The sequence below is a fragment of the Coregonus lavaretus genome, assembly GCF_964263955.1.
Source record: "Coregonus lavaretus genome assembly, chromosome: 14".
Classification (NCBI taxonomy): domain Eukaryota; kingdom Metazoa; phylum Chordata; class Actinopteri; order Salmoniformes; family Salmonidae; genus Coregonus; species Coregonus lavaretus.
In genome coordinates, this window is record NC_140001.1 from 37,193,863 (window position 1) to 37,217,014 (window position 23,152).

At 40.5% G+C, this 23,152-nt stretch overlaps 1 protein-coding gene across 2 annotated transcripts; it reads left to right on the forward strand.

The window, feature by feature from the left end:
* Positions 1 to 207: 207 nt before the first annotated feature.
* traf2a (Tnf receptor-associated factor 2a) lies at positions 208 to 14,420 on the forward strand. Of its 2 annotated transcripts, none has more exons than XM_084176471.1 (10): positions 208 to 406; positions 894 to 972; positions 4,626 to 4,724; positions 7,965 to 8,126; positions 8,244 to 8,318; positions 9,607 to 9,681; positions 9,927 to 10,346; positions 11,940 to 12,117; positions 12,306 to 12,454; positions 12,918 to 14,420. In XM_084176471.1, the coding sequence occupies exons 1-10, from the start codon at positions 219 to 221 to the stop codon at positions 13,134 to 13,136; spliced, it is 1,644 nt and encodes a 547-aa protein (XP_084032597.1). In that variant the 5' UTR covers positions 208 to 218; the 3' UTR covers positions 13,137 to 14,420. The 2 variants fall into 2 exon arrangements, with proteins under 2 accessions (XP_084032597.1, XP_084032598.1); XM_084176472.1 differs by having other exon boundaries at positions 210 to 406; positions 9,840 to 10,346.
* The last annotated feature ends 8,732 nt before the right edge of the window (positions 14,421 to 23,152 follow it).

The window sequence follows — 23,152 nt, forward strand, 5'->3', positions numbered from 1 at the left end:
TTAGCAGTTATTATATCTCTAAATGTAGAGCCCCAATTAGACAACAATCACCCCATTGGTGCACCAGAACACATGAATGTAGCAAAAATGTTGCTAATTCGGTTTGAGTTCAGTCCATAGACTGTATAGTCCATAGACTGTATGGTTCAATCAGCTGTTCATTGCTCTCCTAAAGCGCCCCCAGCGGTAGCGTCATTCTCTTGCATGTTCGGGGAGAAATGGCTGCACAAGAGCCATCGCCACCATCTTCACTGGAAGGCAACAAACCAGGGTTCCCTAAGAAAATTTTGGCGAACAACCTCGAAGAAAAACACTTGTGTAATTATTGTTTGAAAATATTGAGAAGGCCTCTACAAGCCCAATGTGGCCATCGTTTTTGTTTGTTCTGTTTCAACAAAATTGTTAGGTGAGTGTCGTGCTCAGACTGGGTGATGTTGCTCTACAAACGCTAACATTAGCTAGCTCGTTAGCTAGCTACACTTGCCTATAACATTCATGAACAAGCTAACTGTCAGTGTATGTCAACAAGTTGCGAGGCTTGCCAGGTGTTTATAAACTCAGTTAATCTATGGTCAAGTATTGATCTAGGTACTGTCACCCTGTTGTATCCCCACAATGACCTTGTTCAAACACATCAATGATTCTGCAAGTGTAAGCTAACTACCCAGTGGACGAGGATGGATAGCCTTGGTATGAATTGTTCATGTTAACAACAGTCCGTAGGCAATCATCAGTGACTGATTAGCTATAACGTTAGCTATACATGATTCTGATGTCAGGTCTTGCAACTGGGTGTTAGTTAATTGAGGAGGTAGGCCTGTCAAGATAGAACTGTTGATCTGTATGTAGAAGACTAGAGAAATGGCTGTGCTACATATTTTCTGTATTTCAAGTTCTGGACAACAGAAATGCAGTGCTTGCATCAAAGAGGACTTGTTTGAGGACCCCACATCTATTCTTAAAGAAGGCGGTGTAAGTACCTGTGTAGTTGATTCAGATATTTGCACAGACTACTAAACATAGCTAACAGTAGCTAATATAATTTCAATGATTACCAGAGACTAAGCAGATTGTTTGTAACAGAGGCTATACTTGTGCATTGATTATGCAGTCTGATAGAAACAATCAGTATTTTTCTTACTGACTAGACACTTAATTGCATACTGTAGCCCAGTGGTACTAGGCAGAGATTGGATCTCAGTCCAGCAGTATAACATACACCTACCTCAGTGGAGGCTGCTGAGGGGAGGACGGCTCATAATAATGTCTGGAATGGAGTGAATGGAAAGGTATCAAACACGTGTTTGATACCATTCACTCCATTACGGCCATTATTATGAGCCGTCCTCCCCTCAGCAGCCTCCACTGACCTACCTTGCGAGTTATTTGCCGACCCTGTGCTTATGCTTGTTTGGCAACACTTTTCCCATATCCGAGCCTATATCCGTAATCGGTAGACGGTTCTGATTAGGAAGTTGTTGTTTGCCTTGCTGAGCAGTGGCCAATAAATAATTAAATCCAATTGTTAGATGCTACCACCCCCCTCCAAATCAAAACTGAACATGAATGTCAATGTTTGCACGTACATGCTCATTCTATTTATTGTCTGCTTCCTGTCTTGCAAGGCTGATTAGCTAGGACAAACTGATGTGAAACACAGACGGGTGTCTGCGCAAAGCAGGGGCACAACATTTGGCAAGTTAGTTTTGTATGGCCCGGTGGCCCTGGTGAATAGAGATTTAATGTAAGGACCAATGGAATGGTCTATAATGTGCAAACTCTCCCCACCCGGACAGAGTATGTGAGCGGAGAGAAGCGGAGCGTGAAGGCTGGAGTGTCGGCCTTCTCGCCCGCTCTAATTTTGCTCCAGTAGCGCTTACTTCACCAGCTCAGGGCATGCCCAGCCCAGCCCAGCCCAGCATGCATTTGTAGTCAACTTGTGAGCTGCTATAGCCCCTTGCTTTAGCTACTGTCATGGAGTTCGCTAAATATTTTCATAAAGAAACTGATAAGACACACAGGTGCTAAATCAAGGTGACTTACAAAGATGAGGACCAAGAGCAAAAGAGGGCTTGCGGTGATGTAATGTCCACAACTAAAGAATAATTGTGGAATCTTAAAAGACACGTTTCCCAAAAGCATGATGGTGTACTTACTACGTGCCCATGCTAAAAGAAAGGAACGAGGTGGGTAGAAAACAATGTGTCATTGTAGCAAAGTATTTCTAGAAAATACCTATAGAAAAATAAACTCTGCATCTCTGCCCAGCCTGCCCAGAGTGGCCAAAAGGGTGTTTAGCATCCCCTGTGGCTCTGCAAGTATGGAGAGGATATTCTCAGCTGCTGCCCTGCTCTCCAGGCACCATCGCATGAGCCTGAAGCCACAGACTGGCCAAGCTCGTGTTTCTAAAGATGAATTCTAAAAATGAATTCAAAGGCACTAATAAGTCATTTTTCGTTAAATTAAGTTACAGCCTATATGCACAATTTATAGACTAATGATATAATACAACAAAATGTTGTTTAAATGCTGAGCCCTTTATGTCCCTACCAGCCTATTGTGTTGCACTCGCAAATGCTTCACAATGTATTTCTTTGTAGGCTATAGCCTTGAAATAATTGAAATAAAATAGCCTAAATTCATTTGCGTTCCTTCTTAGGCTCCCTGTTTGGCTCCTCACCCATTTAGTGTTTTTATATGCTGTTTAATACGACATATAGCCTATTTGATGTGCGCTTCTTACATTCACCTTTTCATTTTTATTCAAATACAAACAACGACTTCCGAATCAGAACCCACTACGGATATAGGCTCGGACGTGGGAAAAGTGTTGCCAAACAAGCATAGGCTCGGGTCGGCAAATAACTTGTAAGGTTATAAGACTAAACTGGGCTAGGTATACTGGTTTGGTGTTCTCATTTACACAGAAAACATGTACAGTTGAAGTCGTAAGTTTACATACACCTTAGCCAAATACATTTAAACTCAGTTTTTCACAATTTCTGACATTTAATCCTAGTACAAATTCCCTGTTTTAGGTCAGTTAGGATCTCCACTTTATTTTAAGAATGTGAAATGTCAGAATAATAGTAGAGAGTGACTTATTTCAGCTTTTATTTCTTTCATCACATTCCCAGTGGGTCAGAAGTTTACATACACTCAATTAGTATTTGGTAGCATTGCATTTAAATTGTTTAACTTGGATCAAACGTTTCGGGTAGCCTTCCACAAGCTTCCCACAATAAGTTGGGTTAATTTTGGCCCATTCCTCCTGGCAGAGCTGGTGTAACTGAGTCAGGTTTGTAGGCCTCCTTGTTCGCACACACTTTTTCAGTTCTGCCCACACATGTTCTATAGGATTGAGGTCAGGGCTTTGTGATGGCCACTCCAATACCTTGACTTTGTTGTCCTTAAGCCATTTTGCCACAACTTTGGAAGTATGCTTGGGGTCATTGTCCATTTGGAAGACCCATTTGCGACCAAGCTTTAACTTCCTGACTGATGTCTTGAGATGTTGCTTCAATATATCCACATAATTTCCCTTCCTCATGATGCCATCTATTTTGTGAAGTGCACCAGTCCCTCCTGCAGCAAAGCACTCCCACAGCATGATGCTGCCACCCCGTGCTTCACAGTTGGGATGGTGTTCTTCGGCTTGCAAGTCTTCCCCCTTTTTCCTCCAAACATAACGATGGCCATTATGGCCAAACAGTTCTATTTTTGTTTCATCAGACCAGAGGACATTTCTCCAAAAAGTACGATCTTTGTCCCCATGTGCAGTTGCAAACCGTAGTCTGGCTTTTTTATGGCAGTTTTGGAGCAGTGGCTTCTTCCTTGCTGAGAGACCTTTCAGGTTATGACAATATAGGACTCGTTTTACTGTGGATATAGATACTTTTGTACCTGTTTCCTCCAGTATCTTCACAAGGTGCTTTGCTGTTGTTCTGGGATTGATTTGCACTTTTCGCACCAAAGTACGTTCATCTCTAGGAGACAGAACGCGTCTCCTTCCTGAGCGGTATGACGGCTGCGGGGTCCCATGGTGTTTATACTTGTGTACTATTGTTTGTACAGATGAACGTGGTACCTTCAGGTGTTTGGAAATTGCTCCCAAGGATGAACCAGACTTGTGGAGGTCTACAATTTATTTTCTGAGGTCTTGGTTGATTTCTTTTGATTTTCCCATGATGTCAAGCAAAGAGGCACTGTTTGAAGGTAGGCCTTGAAATACATCCACAGGTACACCTCCAATTGACTCAAATGATGTCAATTAGCCTATCAGAAGCTTCTAAAGCCATGACATAATTTTCTGGAATTTTCCAAGCTATTTAAAGGCACAGTCAACTTAGTGTATGTAAACTTCTGACCCACTAGAATTGTGATACAGTGAATTATAAGTGAAATAATCTGTCTGTAAACAATTGTTGGAAAAATTACTTCTGTCATGCACAAAGTCCTAACCGACTTGCCAAAACTATAGTTTGTTAACAAGACATTTGTGGAGTGGTTGAAAAACGAGTTTTAATGACTCCAACCTAAGTGTATGTAAACTTCCGACTTCAACTGCATGTGTTGAATCTTTGTGCTTTAATAATACAATAGTCTAACCTTCCCTTTCCCTCAAGGCTTTTCCTGACAATGCAGCGCGGAGAGAAGTGGAAGCATTGGCAGCTGTTTGTACAAATGAAGGGTGCACTTGGACGGGCAATATCAAAGAATATGAGGTATGGGATTGTTTTGTATTTCTTTATACCAAATAATGTACATGTTTAAAAATGTGTTCTTAGTTGTAGGTTTTAAAAATGCTCCTCCACTTTTAATTTAACGCTAAATGTGATGTAATCAATAAACACTTTTCCATCCACCGTTTTTAAGTAAGTGATATCATACCACAAAAATCATGACAGCTGTGATGGAAACAGGAAGTTTTGGTACAATTTTATAAATGCCGACAGATAATTTGTTCGTTCGACATGGTGGGATCTTTTTGTGTCGGTAAAACAAATTATGTGAGAAGTTGCGGTGGAAACGCTTTTATGTGCAAATATTGATATAATAACCATCAAATCGAAGTAAACTTGGAGTCCTGGTGTTTGGTCCTCCCTTGGGCTGTGGTGGTCTTGAGATTTTGTCAGCCGGTGATTGTCAAGCAAATAACTGCCGGCCTCACGGTAATTGACCGTTAATTAACATAAACACATTTAGCATCTCCTGGCTTCCGGCCTACAAGCCACATATGCAGACCTATGGAACATCTACATATTAAAAAGTCTAAAAAATCCATGTAATATAGCCTACACCATCACAATAAATCCATTATTTATTTTAGACAGGTCTAAAGAAACTTTATATGAAGAAAATGTAATCTATTTCAGAAGAATAGAATAGCATACTCTGAGTTGTCCTTATGTTAGGTCCTGATCTGGCTATGCCAAATGGCTGTGTGCTACACTAGTTCATTTAGCAGACAAGATTTGCTTAGAATTCCGTGGCATTATTTTATAGTATGAAGAATACAATTGAACAAAGCTGAATAAAATAGAAAGGATATTTTCTCCAAACGATTTGAGGAAGTGCACACATGCAGCTATTCTATGTTGAGTGGTTAACAAAGAAACAAGTACTCTTATATGCTTAATTTAGAGTTATTTTTGTAACTTTAGTTGTGCTACAAACGTTGGGCTATGTTTAGATTTTTTAATACATTCTAAGGCTGCACGATGCGACTCTAATGATCATTTGAAAAAAGTTGCATTAAAGGCATGAGCTCTGCTTTGTTTTTTGCACAGGCTGTACACTCTACATCAATGTCTCATTTACAATTTGACAAGCACTTGATAATGCCTCAAATTTCCCGACGGCTACAAGTCAAGACAGACACATCAGGGACGCAACTGCGCGCGTCCTTATCCAATTTCGAGGCGCATATTGAAGATATTTGAAGAACTGTCCACATTTACTTTTCGTCAGCCAACAAGATGAGTAGGCCTAACGAACAGCAAAAGCATTAGCCTATGTCAATCTACTATCCCCCATAGTACAAAGGTTGACCTATTCTGTGCGAGAAATAAATATTCCAAACATAGTCTGAGAGAGTTGTGGGATGTGATAGATCGCAAATTAATGCAACCACTAGCATCAAAAAAACGTTTTGAGGCAAACGCAACAGATCAGAACATTTAGCTTAAAATGTTGATAAACTATTAGGCTATTTATTCACATTATAAGCACAGCAATGCACACATAAGCGCAAATGTTCCATTAGCGGGGAAACACCATTATCAAAAGTGACCGCAAATTCGATTATGCATGCAATGCTTTTATTATAAAGGTGCATTTTTATGGTGAAAATGATCTTCCCCAAACTTGAAACTCACGCGCTGCATATGTATGCCAGTTAGTCTCTACACCCGTTGTAAAGCAGATGAATGTGCTTCATTTTAAGAAGTTATTTGGCCACTTTAGTTGTGATACAAACCTTATCAAAACATATAGGCCTATGGGCTAGGCTACATGAGGTGTGGGACTATTATTTGAAAAAGTTGCAACAAAAAGGCTTGCCTTGTTCCTTGTCTTACTGCACACAAGCTGGGCATCATTCACACGTGATATATTAATATTGTCACCCATCAGACCACTCTTGATTGAATCTTGTTTTTACATATACTAAATAAGATGTGTGAAATTAGTTTTGATTTAGAATGGACCATTATCATGCACCTGTCTCAACAGTGGCACGGGGGAAAAAATACATGTAATCTATACACTTAAATAGCGAATGGAGGATGCTTTTCACGTGGTTCATTTTCATGCCAGCCAGGTAGGCTATACTCCTGTTGTAAAGAGAAGCAATGTGCTTAATATTAGGAAAGTTGAGAAAGAAATATAGTAGGCCTAGCCTACAGAAAGCTGATGGAATCCTCCTCTTTTTAATAGAGGCCATCACACTATTTTCTCATGCAATTGCATAGCCCATAGAAATGTTGCGCTACATGAGCTCATGGGCTCTAATTAAGTGTTTGATTAGATTTTCGATTACATTTGCATTGATGTCAGAGTGATTAGAGGGACAATAGAGTGCTGAGTACCAGGCAGGTAGCAAGGTTGGTAGGCTACTAATGACCATCAGCAGCATCAAGAGCTTGGAAAACCCTAATTACCGTGACTAAACGGTCACGTGGAATTTGACAGCTGTCATGACTCGTGACTGCCGGTGTGACGGTAATACGGTCACCATAACAGCCCTAGTCCTCCCACTACAACTCGGGACACCATGTCGTTTATTAGGCTACGGATGAAATAAGTTATGATGAACTTCACAGGGTGTTGAAAGTGCATGGTGATCAGCTTCATGCTCCTTTTCCAATAAATATCGAGGGTCTTATTCTGGTGACATGATCTGTGCTTGACTGCCGTTTGACAAATACAATACTTATCCATAATAATCAGCTTACACAGCCAACCCGCACTGTATCTGCGAGCTGTTGGCTAGAGTGCACTTGCCAAGACCAGAGTAGGCACATTTGCTATAAAACACAACAGTTTTTGTGACAAAACTATCAGGAAGGTTGAAAATGCGATGGAAACACATTGAACTTTAGGTTTTTATTCGGTAAATGTAACGTTTGTGTGCACTACATCATCACGCACTGATATTTATCCGCAACAAGTCCGTTTGGTGGAAACACACCACGGGTGGGAAAATTAGCGGTTTTTTCTTCATGCGGATTTTAGAATATTTACATGAAAATCTGTCGCCGATTGGATGGAAACCTAGCTATTGTCATTTGGATTTTTTGCAACTCTCAAATAGAACTGATAATTTAAAAAAAATCTGGTTTCAATTACAGATGAACAACTATAGAATAAATAGCTACATCTACTACATGAATGTTCTTAACAGATTACTAGACCTACAGTATATTTGTTTGTTTTGAAGTATGCTGTTGTCATGTGTTTTCCAGGTGAACCATGAGGGAAAGTGTGACTTCATGATAATTCTCTGTCCCTCCTGTAAAGAACTCATGAGAACCAATGAGCTGGAGCGCCACAATGAACGAGAATGTCCTGAGAGGACTCTAAACTGCAAATACTGCAAAGAACCTTTCCATTTCAAGAACATCAAGGTAAATCACCATACTTGTCTGCGTTTAGTTGCATTATCGAAATCAGATATGGAACATGTACTGTTTTGTTATTGGGTGTAGCCTATATGAAAATACATGAACAGTTTTGTTTTCTAGGCTCACGATGAGATCTGTCCAAAGTACCCAATGATTTGTGAAGGCTGCGCAAAGAAAAAGATTCCCAGGGAAAAGGCAAGGATGGACACATTGTTTACTGATTGATTAACCAATTAATAATGTTGTTACAGTGCATCGGAAAGTATTCAGACCCCTTTGACTTTTTCCAAATGTTGTTACGTTACAGCCGTATTCTAAAATGGATGAAAAAAATAAATAAATCCTCATCAATCTACACACAATACCCCATAATGACAAAGCGAAAACAGGTTTTTAGAATTTATGCAAATGTATAACAAATAAAAATTGAAATACCTTAATACTTAAGTATTCAGACCCTTTGTAATGAGACCCAAAATTGAGCTCAGGTGCATCCTGTTTCCATTGATCATTGTTGAGATGTTTCTACAACTTGGTTGGAGTCCACCTGTGATAAATTCAATTGATTGGACATGATTTGGAAAGGCACATACCTGTCTATATAAGGTCCCACAGTTGACAGTGCTTGCCAGAGCAAAAACCAAGCCATGAGATCGAAGGAATTGTCTGTAGAGCTCCGAGACCGGATTGTGTCGAGGCACAGATCTGGGGAAGGGTACCAAAAAATGTCTGCAGCATTGAAGGTCCCCAAGAATACAGTGGCCTCTATCATTCTTAAATGGAAGAAGTTTGGAACCACCAAGACTCTTCCTAGAGCTGGCCGCCCGGCCAAACTGAGCAATCGGGGGAGAAGGGAGGTGACCAAGAACCCGATGGTCACTCTGACAGAGCTCCAGAGTTCCTCTGTGGAGATGGGAGAACCTTCCAGAAAGGCAACCATCTCTGCAGCACTCCACCAATCAGGCTTTTATGGTAGAGTGGCCAGACTGAAGCCACTCCTCAGTAAAAGACACATAACAGCCCACTTGGAGTTTGCCAAAAGGCACCTAAAGGACTCTCAGACCATGAGAAACAAGATTCTCTGGTCTGATGAATCCAAGATTGAACCTGACAGCGCTTGAGAGGATCTGCAGAGAAGAATCTGAGAAATTCCCCAAATACAGGTGTACCAAGCTTGTAGCGTCATACCCAAGAAGACTCGAGGCTGTAATCACTGCCAAAGGTGCTTCAACAAAGTACTGAGTAAAGGGTCTGAATACTTACAGTATGTAAATTTGCTAAAATTTCCAAAAACCTGTTTTTGCTTTGTCATTATGGGGATTTTGTGTAGATTGACCCCAATTTTATCCATTTTAGAATAAGGCTGTAATGTATCAAAATGTGGAAAAAGTCAAGAGGTCTGAATACTTTCCGAATGCACTGTACATTGTTGCAGTAGAAGTGCTTGGATGTTGCTTGATATAAGTTTGTTCTCTCCCGGCAGTATGTGGACCACATCAAGTTCTGCAGTAAATTCAGAGCACCTTGCAGATTTCACGTCGTTGGCTGTGATATGTCTGTAAGTGGACTTATTTTATCATTACTATATGGATTCCACCTGTATGTTTACTGGGTGAAATTCGAGTGGATTTTTTAAGATTACCCGTTTTTGTGAATGTGTTGACCTTAACCCTACTGTGTATGTGTGTGTGTTTGTATGCGATAACTTTGCCCAAGGTGGAGAAGGAGAAGACCCATGACCATGAGCGTGCATGTTCCTACGAACACTTAAATCTACTCTTGCATTTCATCATGGGCATCAAGGTGAGCCTGGAGAGCTTGCAGCCCCAGAGCCTGGAGCTCGCAGGTCACAAGATCCACGAGCTGCACCGGGCCTTGAGAGAGCTGGAGCTGAAGCTGGGACAGCTGACTCTGGGTGGGGGAGCCCCCGTGCAGGGAGTCTGTACCCCTACCCTCCCTACCCTGGCCCTCCCTGCCCTGGCCACATCCTTCACCCCCCTGCCCAGTACGGTGGGCGCGGCCCTGGAGTTGCAGCTCCACAGTGAGAAGACCAAGGTGGCAGAGCTGAGCCGGCGGTGCCAGGAACTGGAGCTGAAAGTGGGCACCTTCGAGAACATTGTCTGCGTCCTCAACCGAGAGATGGAGCGCTCCTCCACCACCATCGAGGCCTACAACCGCCAGCATCGCCTGGACCAGGACAAGGTGGAGATCCTCAATAACAAGGTAAGAAGGAGGACATCCTCAGTCCCCACTCTGCTTCTATCGACACCAGTCAACTTGCCTCTCTTGTGTCCTGACTGGTCTAGTGCTAATGCCACAGCCTTTGGCACACATGTCTAAAGTGTCGGTTTGAATCCGGCCTACTGTCATCCTCTTTCACTATCTATTCAATACAATCTGAAAATCCCTTAAAAAATATAATAAATAAAAATAAACTTGCCTCTTAGTTTTTGACACTTCACTTTTGTGCATCCATCCATTATTAATGTAACTGACATGAACGATCACAGATGTACTACATCCTTGTGGTACTAAAAAAAAGGATTGGGTGGACTGTATGAGGAGGTTTATAATGGCTGTTTCAGAGTTCAGAATGCCACCATGGCACATCTATCAGAATGCAGATGAAATTAGGTGATGGAGCAGGGATCCAAATACTGTGTTTTATTGCACACACAGACACAGGAGCATGTGGGGAAGGGTTGCAGGATAAGGAATTGTTGTGGTTTACTAGGGAAATACAAGAGGGAGATACAAACACTTGTTAAAAGGAAAATAAACTGAAATGCATCTTACTAACAAATTGTACTAAGGAATATGGCAGCGGCATATAAACTATTATCAAACTAAAAGGATCTTAATATTAACATTTATACATTAATAAGGAAGACTGGGGGAAAAACCTGCTGCTTGAATAGTCAAGGGATGCTAATGAGCATAGTGGGGACAGGTGAGGTGAGTGGCAAGGGAGGGGTGAGGCCTAAGGTTAGGGCTGAGGACATGAGCCTTCAAAACAGGTACAGAATATTTTTTCTAAGACAATGGCTAGGTTTCCATCCAATTGCCGACATATTTCTATGCAAATATTCTAAAATCTGCACCAGAGATGTGTTTCTATCAAATTGACTTGTTGAGGATGACGGGGTGCACATAAAAATTACTTTTGTGGTTAAATTCCCATGTACCGAATAAAAAATACAAGTTAAATGGGTATCCAGCGCATGTTCAACTCTACTGATGGTTTTGTTACAAAAAATGTTATATAGCGTATGTGCCCACTCTGGTATTGGCACATCCGCTTTAGCCAACAGCTCATATATACAGTGCGGATATAGCCTACATGAGATTATTATGGACAAAAGAGCAAGATTATTTTTATTTGACAAACTGCAGCCAGAAGAAGACCCTCGATATTTATTGAAAGGAGCATCAAGCTCATCACCTTGCACTTTCGTCTCCATGTGAAGTTCATCATAACATATTTGATCTGTAGCCTAATAAACTGCATGGTTTCCGGAGTCGTAGTGGGAGGACCACACATGTCACCGCGTGACTCCCAAGTTTACTTCGATATGATGGTTATTTTATCAATATTTGCGCATAAAAGTATTTTCAAACGTAATTTCTCGCCTAATGAATTTTACGGACACAAAAAGATCCCACTTTGTCTAGTTTGTTTTGTTGACATTTGTAAAGTTCACTGACAAATTAGCTGTTTCCATCAGGCCTGTCGTGACATTTTTTATCCGACATGTACTTTACTCTCATAAAAAGGTTGGAGGGAAACCTGGTTAATTTCTGTCTTTGTTGCTTTAGGTGCGTCAGCTGGAGAGAACTGTGGGCCTGAGAGACCTGTCCATTGTGGAGATGGAGGGGAATATGCGGGAGATGTCGGCAGCTACGTTTGATGGCATCTTTGTCTGGAAAATCTCTGATTTCACAAAGAAAAGACAGGACGCTGTTGCTGGCAGAGCCCCAGCTATGTTCTCCCCCGGTAGTGTATTTCAACCACTTTTATCATTCAAACGTCAAAGTAAACCACTCTATGGTACAACGTGCCTAATGTCCATTCATGCATTCTATATTACCGTATTTTATAATTGTTCATTGGTGTTTGAAAAATGATGGGCCGGTCTGGTTCTGACAAGGCTTACTTACTAATCATGTTTATTCATTTTGTAGCATTTTTCACCAGCAAATATGGCTACAAGATGTGTCTACGGATTTATCTGAATGGGGACGGGACCGGACGGGGCAGTCACTTGTCTCTGTTCTTCGTAGTGATGAGGGGGCACAGTGACGCCCTCCTCAAGTGGCCCTTCAACCAGAAGGTAAAACTCACTCCTATAACATATGCTATATGTTATATATCCTACGTGCAATATATACTGTACGTTAAACACTCATTACCCTTTTGAACAGTATTTCACTCATGATATCTTGAATGTGTTGCTACTTTTTTGTTTGTGTGTGATACTGTGAGAAGCAGCATGTTAATGTCAGCGTTGTATCTACTGTACCTATATCATAATGACTTTAATGACAAAGGTCATTATGTATTTCAAGGGCAGCAACATCACTAGTAGCTATCTGCCCTTCTGCTAGATTTATTCTTGGTATTTGTCTTGCATGGTAAACGTAGGTAGATACATGTTTATTTTCATCTGTTCCTTGCAACTTGTGTATATTTGTAAAACCAAATAAACAATTGTTCATCACAAAGCATGAATGTTGTCATTGAGGTACAGTAGGCCTAGCCTAGATGTTGCGATCTGCCAATCCTCTTGTGTTCAGGTGACCCTGATGCTGCTGGATCAGAATAACCGAGAGCACATCATCGATGCCTTCCGTCCCGACATCTCCTCCTCCTCCTTCCAGAGGCCCGTCAGTGACATGAACATCGCCAGCGGCTGCCCGCTCTTTTGCCCTCTTCCCAAACTGGACACCAAAAACTCCTACATACGAGATGATACTATATTCATCAAGGCTATAGTAGACCTCACTGGCCTCTAGGTGAAAAGTGTGCCCACTGCCCAAGCTCTCTCCCTTGGTTACTCATGTGATCAACTTGTAGGGGTTTGCCATGCCATCCAGGGGCTTTGCTGGGGTGGTTTATGTCTCAAATGGCACCCTATTCCCTATGTAGTGCACTACTTTTGACCAGAGCCTAATGGGCTCTCGTCCAAAGTAGTGCACTACATGGGGAATCGGGTGCCATTTGGGACACACCCTAGATCTTCGGTTAGTATGTGGTTTCTTGGCTGGTTGAAGAGTCCCCCATTCACAGCACAATATTGTGCTAGCCATAATTTAGCTTGACATCATTGTTACCAAGCAACCAATATCACAGTAACATTTTGCGATGTAGTTCTTGTTAAATTGAAAATAGAAAGTGTTTGATATTTCCCTTCAGTTAGTGGGATAGCCGTTTGCTGTTATTGAATTGATACTACTCTGGCAATTTAGCTTTGTAGGATGAAAACAGAAACAGAGCAATGGTCTTGTCATTATATTAGTGCTAGGCGCTTGTGTAACTGCATTTGATGCTAGGTATTTGGTAAACCATTCATTTCGAGCAACTTTTGCATAGACAGACGTGGAGTTCCAACAACAACAATTGATGCCCATTATCTTACCTTTTAAATGGTCAGTTTGGCACATACTTTGCAATGCATTTAAGAGTAGGAATTTGAAGTCATCTGACATTTGTGTCAAGCGTTGTGTGCCTCTAATCTCAAATCCTGTGTTTGTAGTGGTGGACATTTCTTGAATTCCATGAATTCCAGGTGCAGTATTTGGATTTTGAATCAATGTTGTCTGTGTGCACATTTCCTTTTCTCTTTTTGAGTTGGGTTGCTATATTAGTTTGCATGTTGAATCTGTGGAAGATACACTGTAGTTTGCAACAGGGTAGTTCACTAAACCTGAATAGCAGCGACCGAGAAGTTGTCATCAGCCTGGTGTTATAGCTTGAGGTGGGAAGGACTTTTATTGTGAAGAGATCAAGGATTGTTTACAAATCACTAAACAGGGTCTTAGAAATCTAATGGTATTCAAGGGTAAATGTTTATTTGTAATAGTGTTTTCTTCACAGCTTCGAGCTGTTCATTGATTCAAGAAAAAATCTGTGTCCTAGCTTTTACTATAAGAAGTGCCTGCATCCGTCATAAGTTAATTCTGATCAATGAGCCATTGAACCGTTGATGTGCTGTCCTGTGAAATTGATGGGTCCAAAAAAGTTTCAGTTGTGTGAAAAAGAGCAGTTATATATCCTTATAAAAACCCTTTACTGTGGTGTATTTTGGTATGTTCATATGTCCAGGGAAATTGATTGTCTATTGATTTCACTACACCACACAGGCCTAAATATTGCACACTGATGAATTCATGTCATTATACCTTGAAGATGGTCTATTTGGGATCCCTCAGTTGATTAGGGGAGTCTTAGATAACTAACAATTGGCTTTACATCTAAACGCAAAGTAACCCAGGATGTTTTCAAGCCAGTCTCGACACATATTGAAACCTCTCTGTGCATGAGGTGTTTCAATAAAGATACACATATTAAGTATTGGTTTACTTTAAAGACCAACATTTTATTTGTAATAATTTTTCTTAATATATGATTATGACTGTTCTATTGCTAATTTAAGTCACATACGCAAATCTGTAATTTAACAGCATAAGCAGGTTTTGCTATTGATGTATGCAGAGAGGAGAATGAAATATAGTTACATATACACTCCCCTCTGTATTTATCTGGACATTGAAGTAAATGTTTCATATGAGACGACAGTACAGAATGTCACCTTTTATTTGAGGGTATATTCATACATATCTGTTTTACCGTTTAGAAAATGAAAGAACTTTATGGATCTAGTCCCCCCCATCACCACTATTGGGCAAAACATAATCCGAAACACAACCAAAACAAACTGTAAATGCATCCAACAAGATTGTGGAGTCACAAGCTTGATATAGTCATTGCGTGCTAGGAATATGGGACCAAATATACAACTTTTGACTACTTTAATACACTATGAGTGGATTTGTCCAAATACTTATGGAATTTTTATTTATTTAAATGGGGGGACTAGATACATAAAGTGCTTTCAATTCTAAACAGTAAAACAGATATGTATGAAACTACCTTCAAAAAGGTGACATTCTTTAGTGTCGTCTCATGAAACCTTTGATTTCAAATCCAAAATGCTGGAGTATATGGCCACATTTGCAAATTTTTGCTTCACTGTCCAAATAAATACGGATGGGAGTTTATAGAATATATATATATATATATACAGTGGGGAGAACCAGTATTTGATACACTGCCGATTTTGCAGGTTTTCCTACTTACAAAGCATTTAGAGGTCTGTAATTTTTATCATAGGTACACTTCAACTGTGAGAGATGGAATCTAAAACAAAAATCCAGAAAATCACATTGTATGATTTTTAAGTAATTAATTTGCATTTTATTGCATGACATAAGTATTTGATCACCTACCAACCAGTAAGAATTCCGGCTCTCACAGACCTGTTAGTTTTTCTTTAAGAAGCCCTCCTGTTCTCCACTCATTACCTGTATTAACTGCACCTGTTTGAACTCGTTACCTGTATAAAAGACTCCTGTCCACACACTCAATCAAACAGACTCCAACCTCTCCACAATGGCCAAGACCAGAGAGCTGTGTAAGGACATCAGGGATAAAATTGTAGACCTGCACAAGGCTGGGATGGGCTACAGGACAATAGGCAAGCAGCTTGGTGAGAAGGCAACAGCTGTTGGCACAATTATTAGAAAATGGAAGAAGTTCAAGATGACGGTCAATCACCCTCGGTCTGGGGCTCCATGCAAGATCTCACCTCGTGGGGCATCAATGATCATGAGGAAGGTGAGGGATCAGCCCAGAACTACACGGCAGGACCTGGTCAATGACCTGAAGAGAGCTGGGACCACAGTCTCAAAGAAAGCCATTAGTAACACACTACGCCGTCATGGATTAAAATCCTGCAGCGCACGCAAGGTCCCCCTGCTCAAGCCAGCGCAAGTCCAGGCCCGTCTGAAGTTTGCCAATGACCATCTGGATGATCCAGAGGAGGAATGGGAGAAGGTCATGTGGTCTGATGAGACAAAAATAGAGCTTTTTGGTCTAAACTCCACTCGCCGTGTTTGGAGGAAGAAGAAGGATGAGTACAACCCCAAGAACACCATCCCAACCGTGATGCATGGAGGTGGAAACATCATTCTTTGTGGATGCTTTTCTGCAAAGGGGACAGGACGACTGCACCATATTGAGGGAGGATGGATGGGGCCATGTATTGCGATATCTTGGCCAACAACCTCCTTCCCTCAGTAAGAGCATTGTAGATGGGTCGAGGCTGGGTCTTCCAGCATGACAACGACCCGAAACACACATCCAGGGCAACTAAGGAGTGGCTCCGTAAGAAGCATCTCAAGGTCCTGGAGTGGCCTAGCCAGTCTCCAGACCTGAACCCAATAGAAAATCTTTGGAGGGAGCTGAAAGTCCGTATTGCCCAGCGACAGCCCCGAAACCTGAAGGATCTGGAGAAGGTCTGTATGGAGGAGTGGGCCAAAATCCCTGCTGCAGTGTGTGCAAACCTGGTCAAGACCTACAGGAAACGTATGATCTCCGTAATTGCAAACAAAGGTTTCTGTACCAAATATTAAGTTCTGCTTTTCGGATGTATCAAATACTTATGTAATGCAATAAAATGCAAATTAATTACTTAAAAATCATACAATGTGATTTTCTGGATTTTTGTTTTAGATTCAGTCTCTCACAGTTGAAGTGTACCTATGATAAAAATTACAGACCTCTACATGGAAAACCTGCAAAATTGGCAGTGTATCAAATACTTGTTCTCCCCACTGTATATATAGAAAGATTGTATTTATTGATAACATATTATACTGTATGTTGAGATGGTTTAAAAGCATGTCTGGGCTAATTTGAATTGATGTAGGCAAATCAAGAATATAAATATCAGTAGGAACGTTCCTCGATTTCCTCAACATTTTGAGGGTAAAGACTTGTTCAATTGCAGTTTGCACGCCTTCAGTAATCCGTTTGTACATGCATAAATGATATACTATTTATTTTATCTAGCCAGTAGACAACATGGTTGGCATCTCCCATTATGCAGACTGCATTTAGCGTGTACAGTTGTGTTGATTATAACAGATAAATGCTGCTAGAATTTACAAGATTATTCTCATACTAGTCTAGGCTGAAGTATATTGCATCCATATCTTTGCATTTATGTGCCAAGTATTGCTAATTGATGTATCTATTTTTGTATGTCTTGCTAAAGTAACTTTGTGTTGTAACATTACTTTTATCGTCTTATGGCTGTGGTTAATAAACTTTTCAGTTCTTTCCCCCTCCGTAGACATTCAGCAGTGACATCTGATGATCATACTGATCTGCACATGATGTATGAGGTAATTACCTTAGAAATAGAATCAGTAGAACAGGCCTGCAGGAGCCTCAGCCCATGGCATGTTCACTGGTAAACTCATGGGTACACTCCAAATGGCAAACCTTGTATTCTATTTCTATGGGGATAACACTCACCACTCCTTTTTTTCTGTCCATCCAAATGTGTTGAATGCTCTGTTTTGCTGGTTTCATCTTGATCAATCTGTTGCTTTAGCAAGGTTTTGCATGAGTCCTTGCCTGTTAAGGGAAAACATCAAACGTACTGTATGGCCATAGGAAATACCCTCTATGGTTACATTGCAAGACGTTCGTTAGATGTTGTTATTCTTTAGTCATATATAAAATAAAACAAATGTTTCTCTACTCTGACTTCTTTTTGTTGCTGTCTTTTCTCCTTGTTTCTCTTCTCCTGATGTTTCCTAATATTTCCAAACTACTGGCTGAAGGTCAAATCAAAGAGAATTAGTCACGTTTTAAAATGTGATAAAGTGAGTTGGGTTCAAGAACTCATTTCACCACATGGGGGCACACTATACTAGCAGTTGAAAAAATACTTTATGTCTAGGCAAGGAAAATAACAATTGTGTTACATCAGAGACCTGACAAGTTTTGTTGAGAAGAAAACAGAAAGAAATAGGATTGGAAATTGATAAACAAAACGGATTATATTCATATAAAATGGCATTGCCAAATGAAAGAACATGGATCTTCTTATAAGAAACATTCTGGCTAATTTTGACAGATAAATACAGGGGTACTAGAATGTTTTCCTTTTAAATGATCTGTTTGCCCCTTACATGACACTCTCCGCCCCGCCCCCCTCTTCTCTCATGTCACACTCACCCATAGTCCTTAAGGTATGACAGAAAGGACATGTAGAATGGTGCTGTAGAGAGGTCTCCCTCTGTGCTGATGTTTTTCCCAGAGCTCAGTCTTACCTCCGAGACTCTGTGGTTTAGGTCTGTGCAGTGTGTCTCCCCATCTTCCTGACAAAACTTAAGTGTGTGAGAGTGTCTGATCTCTGTTGGAAAGTAGCGGCTCTGTCAAAGCCTCTTTCTTTTCATGTTCCACAAACAATGGCCCCCTTGTATAGAGAGCCCATCCAAGATGGCACCAGATTATTCTACATCTGCTGCTGTTTGTACATCATTGGCTCCTTATTGCTCAGAACAGCTAACAGTGGTTCTCATTCAACGTCTCCCAACATCTGGTAAAGATTTAACTTAGTAGTCCTGGTAGAGGTATGGTCTACCATTTAAGATATGTGGCTTTAACTTGACATTGGCACTAGCAAGAAGATATAAATGTCATTCATGTATTAAGGGGTTGTTGAAGGTTTTATACTACTGTAGCCTTTGAATGGATTGGCTAATATGCTAGCGAACAAATCAAGGAACATGGCAGTAAGTAGTTAGAGCTAGTAAGCAAAGTAATCATTCAGGCGTGTTCCGCCAATTGTCTTGTCATGAGTACAGCAGTATGGGTTTAATACCCACGGGAGACCAGTACAAAAAATGTATTCACTCACTACTGCTCTGGATAAGAGCGTCTGCTAAATGACTAAAATGTCATGTAAAATATAATACTAGTATTAATGTTTTAGTTAAACAATCAGTTGTTGTAAAACAACTTTTGAATCCCTTGAACATGTGCATATTTTTTATTTTATTTTAATTTCACCTTTATTTAACCAGGTAGGCCAGTTGAGAACAAGTTCTCATTTACAACTGCGACCTGGCCAAGATAAAGCATATGTAAAGCTACGCAAATACTATAGCACTATTTAAAAAAAAAGGCATACATACAATGCGTCCCAAATGACACCCTATCCCCTACATAGTGCAATACTTTTGACCAGAGCCCTATAGGCCTAGTCGAAGTTAGTGCACTATATAGGGGATAGGGTGCCATTTCGCACACAGCCACCAACATATTTATCAATTTCCCTAGAGGGGGGTCAAAGGTTGAAGGTTATGTTTTGAATGCGGAGGTTCAAAGATGGTGTCCACTTTGAGTAAACTATGCACTGCAGGGATTAGAGGAAATGACCAATGACAAGTCCTCTGGAGGAATGGTGAGGGTAGGTTAAGGATGCTGAAACATTACCTAACATCATTGTAAAGGTAGCCTGTATACATAGCTTCTGGTTTAAATATTGAACATCAAAATAGTTCAAAATACAAGTTGGGAAGTGCATGAAGAGGTTTCTCCTGTTTGGAATCTATCAAAATAATCAATTTAAAGTTATGCATTAGTGGTCAGTTATCGGATTCTTTATATAAATCATTTTGCTGTTGGTCCTAAACAGAGTAGCCTGTTGCCACATTCAGGTCATGTCGGAAACCCAGGACCTTAGAGAACATTCTGCTGCAAATCTATGCATTTTGCCATGGGGCCGAGAGTTGATTTAGCAATTGTAAAACTAATTTCATGCAATTCTAGTCATTTTGCCATGGGCGAAGAAAAATAAATCAGTTTTACAGCAACTTCCCTGCAATTCTACACATTTTGCCATAGGTTGGACAGAATGTTTCTGTTTTTTTATGATATCTGACAGAGAATGACTAACAAAATCAATAGGGACCCCGGTCAGAAATGGACCATGATTACTACAAGTTTAGATAGCTGGCCGCAAGACTAACTGTCGGTGACTGTCAGTGACTGACCTAACAAGAGAAAAACTGCTGATGCACAATCAAATTTTGAAATTACACCAAGGATATTCTTTAACTCTCAACAATAAGTTGAGACCCCAACGGACATTTCTGAGTTTCCGGCATGACGTAAATATATATGAGGAGATTGTAATCTATTTGATATAATAATGGGCATTCCGAGTCTTTTTGGTGAGCCAGATGTTTTAGCTCGATTCACCGAAAAGAGACGTTCATTTGGCTCCCAAACTGCACTTTTTTGTTCCGTAGTGCTTAAAAATGAATGAAAAAACATGAGAAATAGAACATTTCTAATGTAACGCCTAAAGTGTTGCCTACCATTATGTCAGATTGTGACGTGAGTTAAAATACATTTTTTAGCTGACATTTGTTTAAAAAATGTATACACATTTTAAAAATGAGCGTGGCCAGAATGAGGCTTTCTCCTCACTACCTATGTTTTTATAACCTATGTTTTTATAACTTATCTGCAGAATTACGTTGTCTGGATCTCAAAAAGCAGCAGTAGCAGTATGCAAATCAGAGGGAGCCTAATAAACGTCTCTTTCACAGATGCAATTCGGTTCTCGACGTTCACCAAAAAGAGCAGTTCGTTCGTGTACGACCTCTATATAACGTTATCAGCAAGCAGCGAGCACTATAACTGGTAGATAAGGTATAATTTAGGGATTAACTGAAGAAATACACTAAGGGAATTCGTCTACGTGCCCAGTGTAGTTAAACGAAATAGAGTGGGGGTGGATTTGGACACACACACACAGACAGACACTTAACTGTAAATCCTGAGAGTCATCTGAGGGAAAAAAAAGATACTACGGTAACCATACTGTGCTGTAGGCTTCGATATCCTTATTTAAAATTGACATTGAAGGTCATTTGGGAATGCTATTACCTGAAGCTATAACATGAGATAGCAAGTGTATGACCATAAACAATAGGGTGAATATAGAATAAGTGGGACAATTCTGCCTCTTACGACATCTATTCAACATATTAGCCCAACACATTATACATTTCTGAAATCCTCAAGATGTTTTATAATCACACATACACACAGAAACATGTTGATATCATGTTCACAGGAGGGATGACACACCCATTTGTGTACACTGAGTCAAAACCATACATTCAGTTCGCATTTAGTAGACTGGGACAGCAGGTTAGATAAACTGTGACACCATTATTGTAGTCCTAATTGTACCTCAATGACAATTCAATTAAATGTTGTGTGATTAGGAAACATCTGAGGATTTCAGAAATGTAGCATGTGTTGGGATAATATGTTGGATAGATGTCTGAAGACGTTACAGAAGACGGAAATGCAAAAAGTGTCCCACTTTTTCTGAATTCTCTCAAATAACAGTACTAATAACAGTACTAACAGTACTAATAACAGTACTACAACAACAAAAATAACAGGATCTAGTACTAGAAGAACCAGAGCCCTGCCTAACCTAAGTACAGGGGGTCCCTAATGTAAATTGGATCTCTTTCCTCCATTGGAAATGCCTATAAGACTGTCCCACTTTAGCTACTCCATGCTGTCCTACTTTAGCTAGCTATGGACAAATACAAAAATGACAGTTACAAAATTGAAACATAATATTGGCTACTTTTTAATGTATTTTGATCCACCAGTACATTGTATGCACATTTACATCACAATTTGGCACAGTGCATTATTTATGACGGTTTTATAACCTTAACATAAAAACATTTTAAAAAGCTATGTCACATCTTACTGTGTGTTTCGCGGGGTGAGCTTCCTGTTTGAAGCTTGCTCTGCCCCTCTCTATGATGTCACACCAATGAAGTGATGTGATTTTGATCATGTGGTTTCTCTGCAAGGGCTTAGTAACAATAGTTTAGATTTTCTCTTGTCAGACCAATAAATAAATGTGTCAGGATTAAGTTGTCCCAGTTTATGATGTCCCACTCTTTCCAAATTCACCCTACAGTGCATTTGGAAAGTATTCAGACCCCTTGACTTTTTCCACATTTTGTCACGCTACAGCCTTATTCTAAAATTGATTAAATCGTTTTTTTCCCTCATCAATCTACACACGAAGCAAAAACAGGTTTTTTAAAATTCTTTTGCAAATGTATTACAAATAAAAAACTGAAATATCACATTTACATAAGTATTCAGACCCTTTACTCATTACTTTGTTGAAGCACCTTTGGCAGTGATTACAGCCTTTTGTCTGGGTATGACGCTACAATCTTGGTACACCTGTATTTGGGGAGGTTCTCACATTCATCTCTGCAGATCCTCTCAAGCTCTTTCAGGTTGGATGGGGAGCGTCTCTGCACAGCTATTTTCAGGTACCTCCAGAGATGTTCGATCTGGTTCAAGTCCGGGCTCTGGATGGACCACTCAAGGACATTCAGGGACTTGTCTCAAAGCCACTCCTGCGTTGTCTTGGCTGTGTGCTTAGGGTCGTTGTCCTGTTGGAAGGTGAACCTTCACCCCAGTCTGAGGTCCTGAGCGCTCTGGAGCAGGTTTTCATCAAGGATCTCTCTGTACTTTGCTCCGTACATCTTTCCCTCGATCCTGACTAGTCTCCCAATCCCTGCCGCTGAAAAACATCCCAACAGCATGATGCCGCCACCACAATGCTTCACCGTAGGGATGGTTCCAGGTTTCCTCCAGACGTGATGCTTGGCATTCAGGCCAAATAGTTCAATCTTGGTTTCATCAGACCAGAGAATCTATAAAGGCCTGATTGGTGGAGTGCTGCAGAGATGGTTGTCCTTCTGGAAGGTTCACCCATCTCCATAGAAGAACTCTGGAGCTCTGTCAGAGTGACCATCGTGTTCTTGGTCACCTCTCTGACCAAGGCCCTTTTCCCCTGATTGCTCAGTTTGGCCCGGGCGCCAGCTCTAGGAAG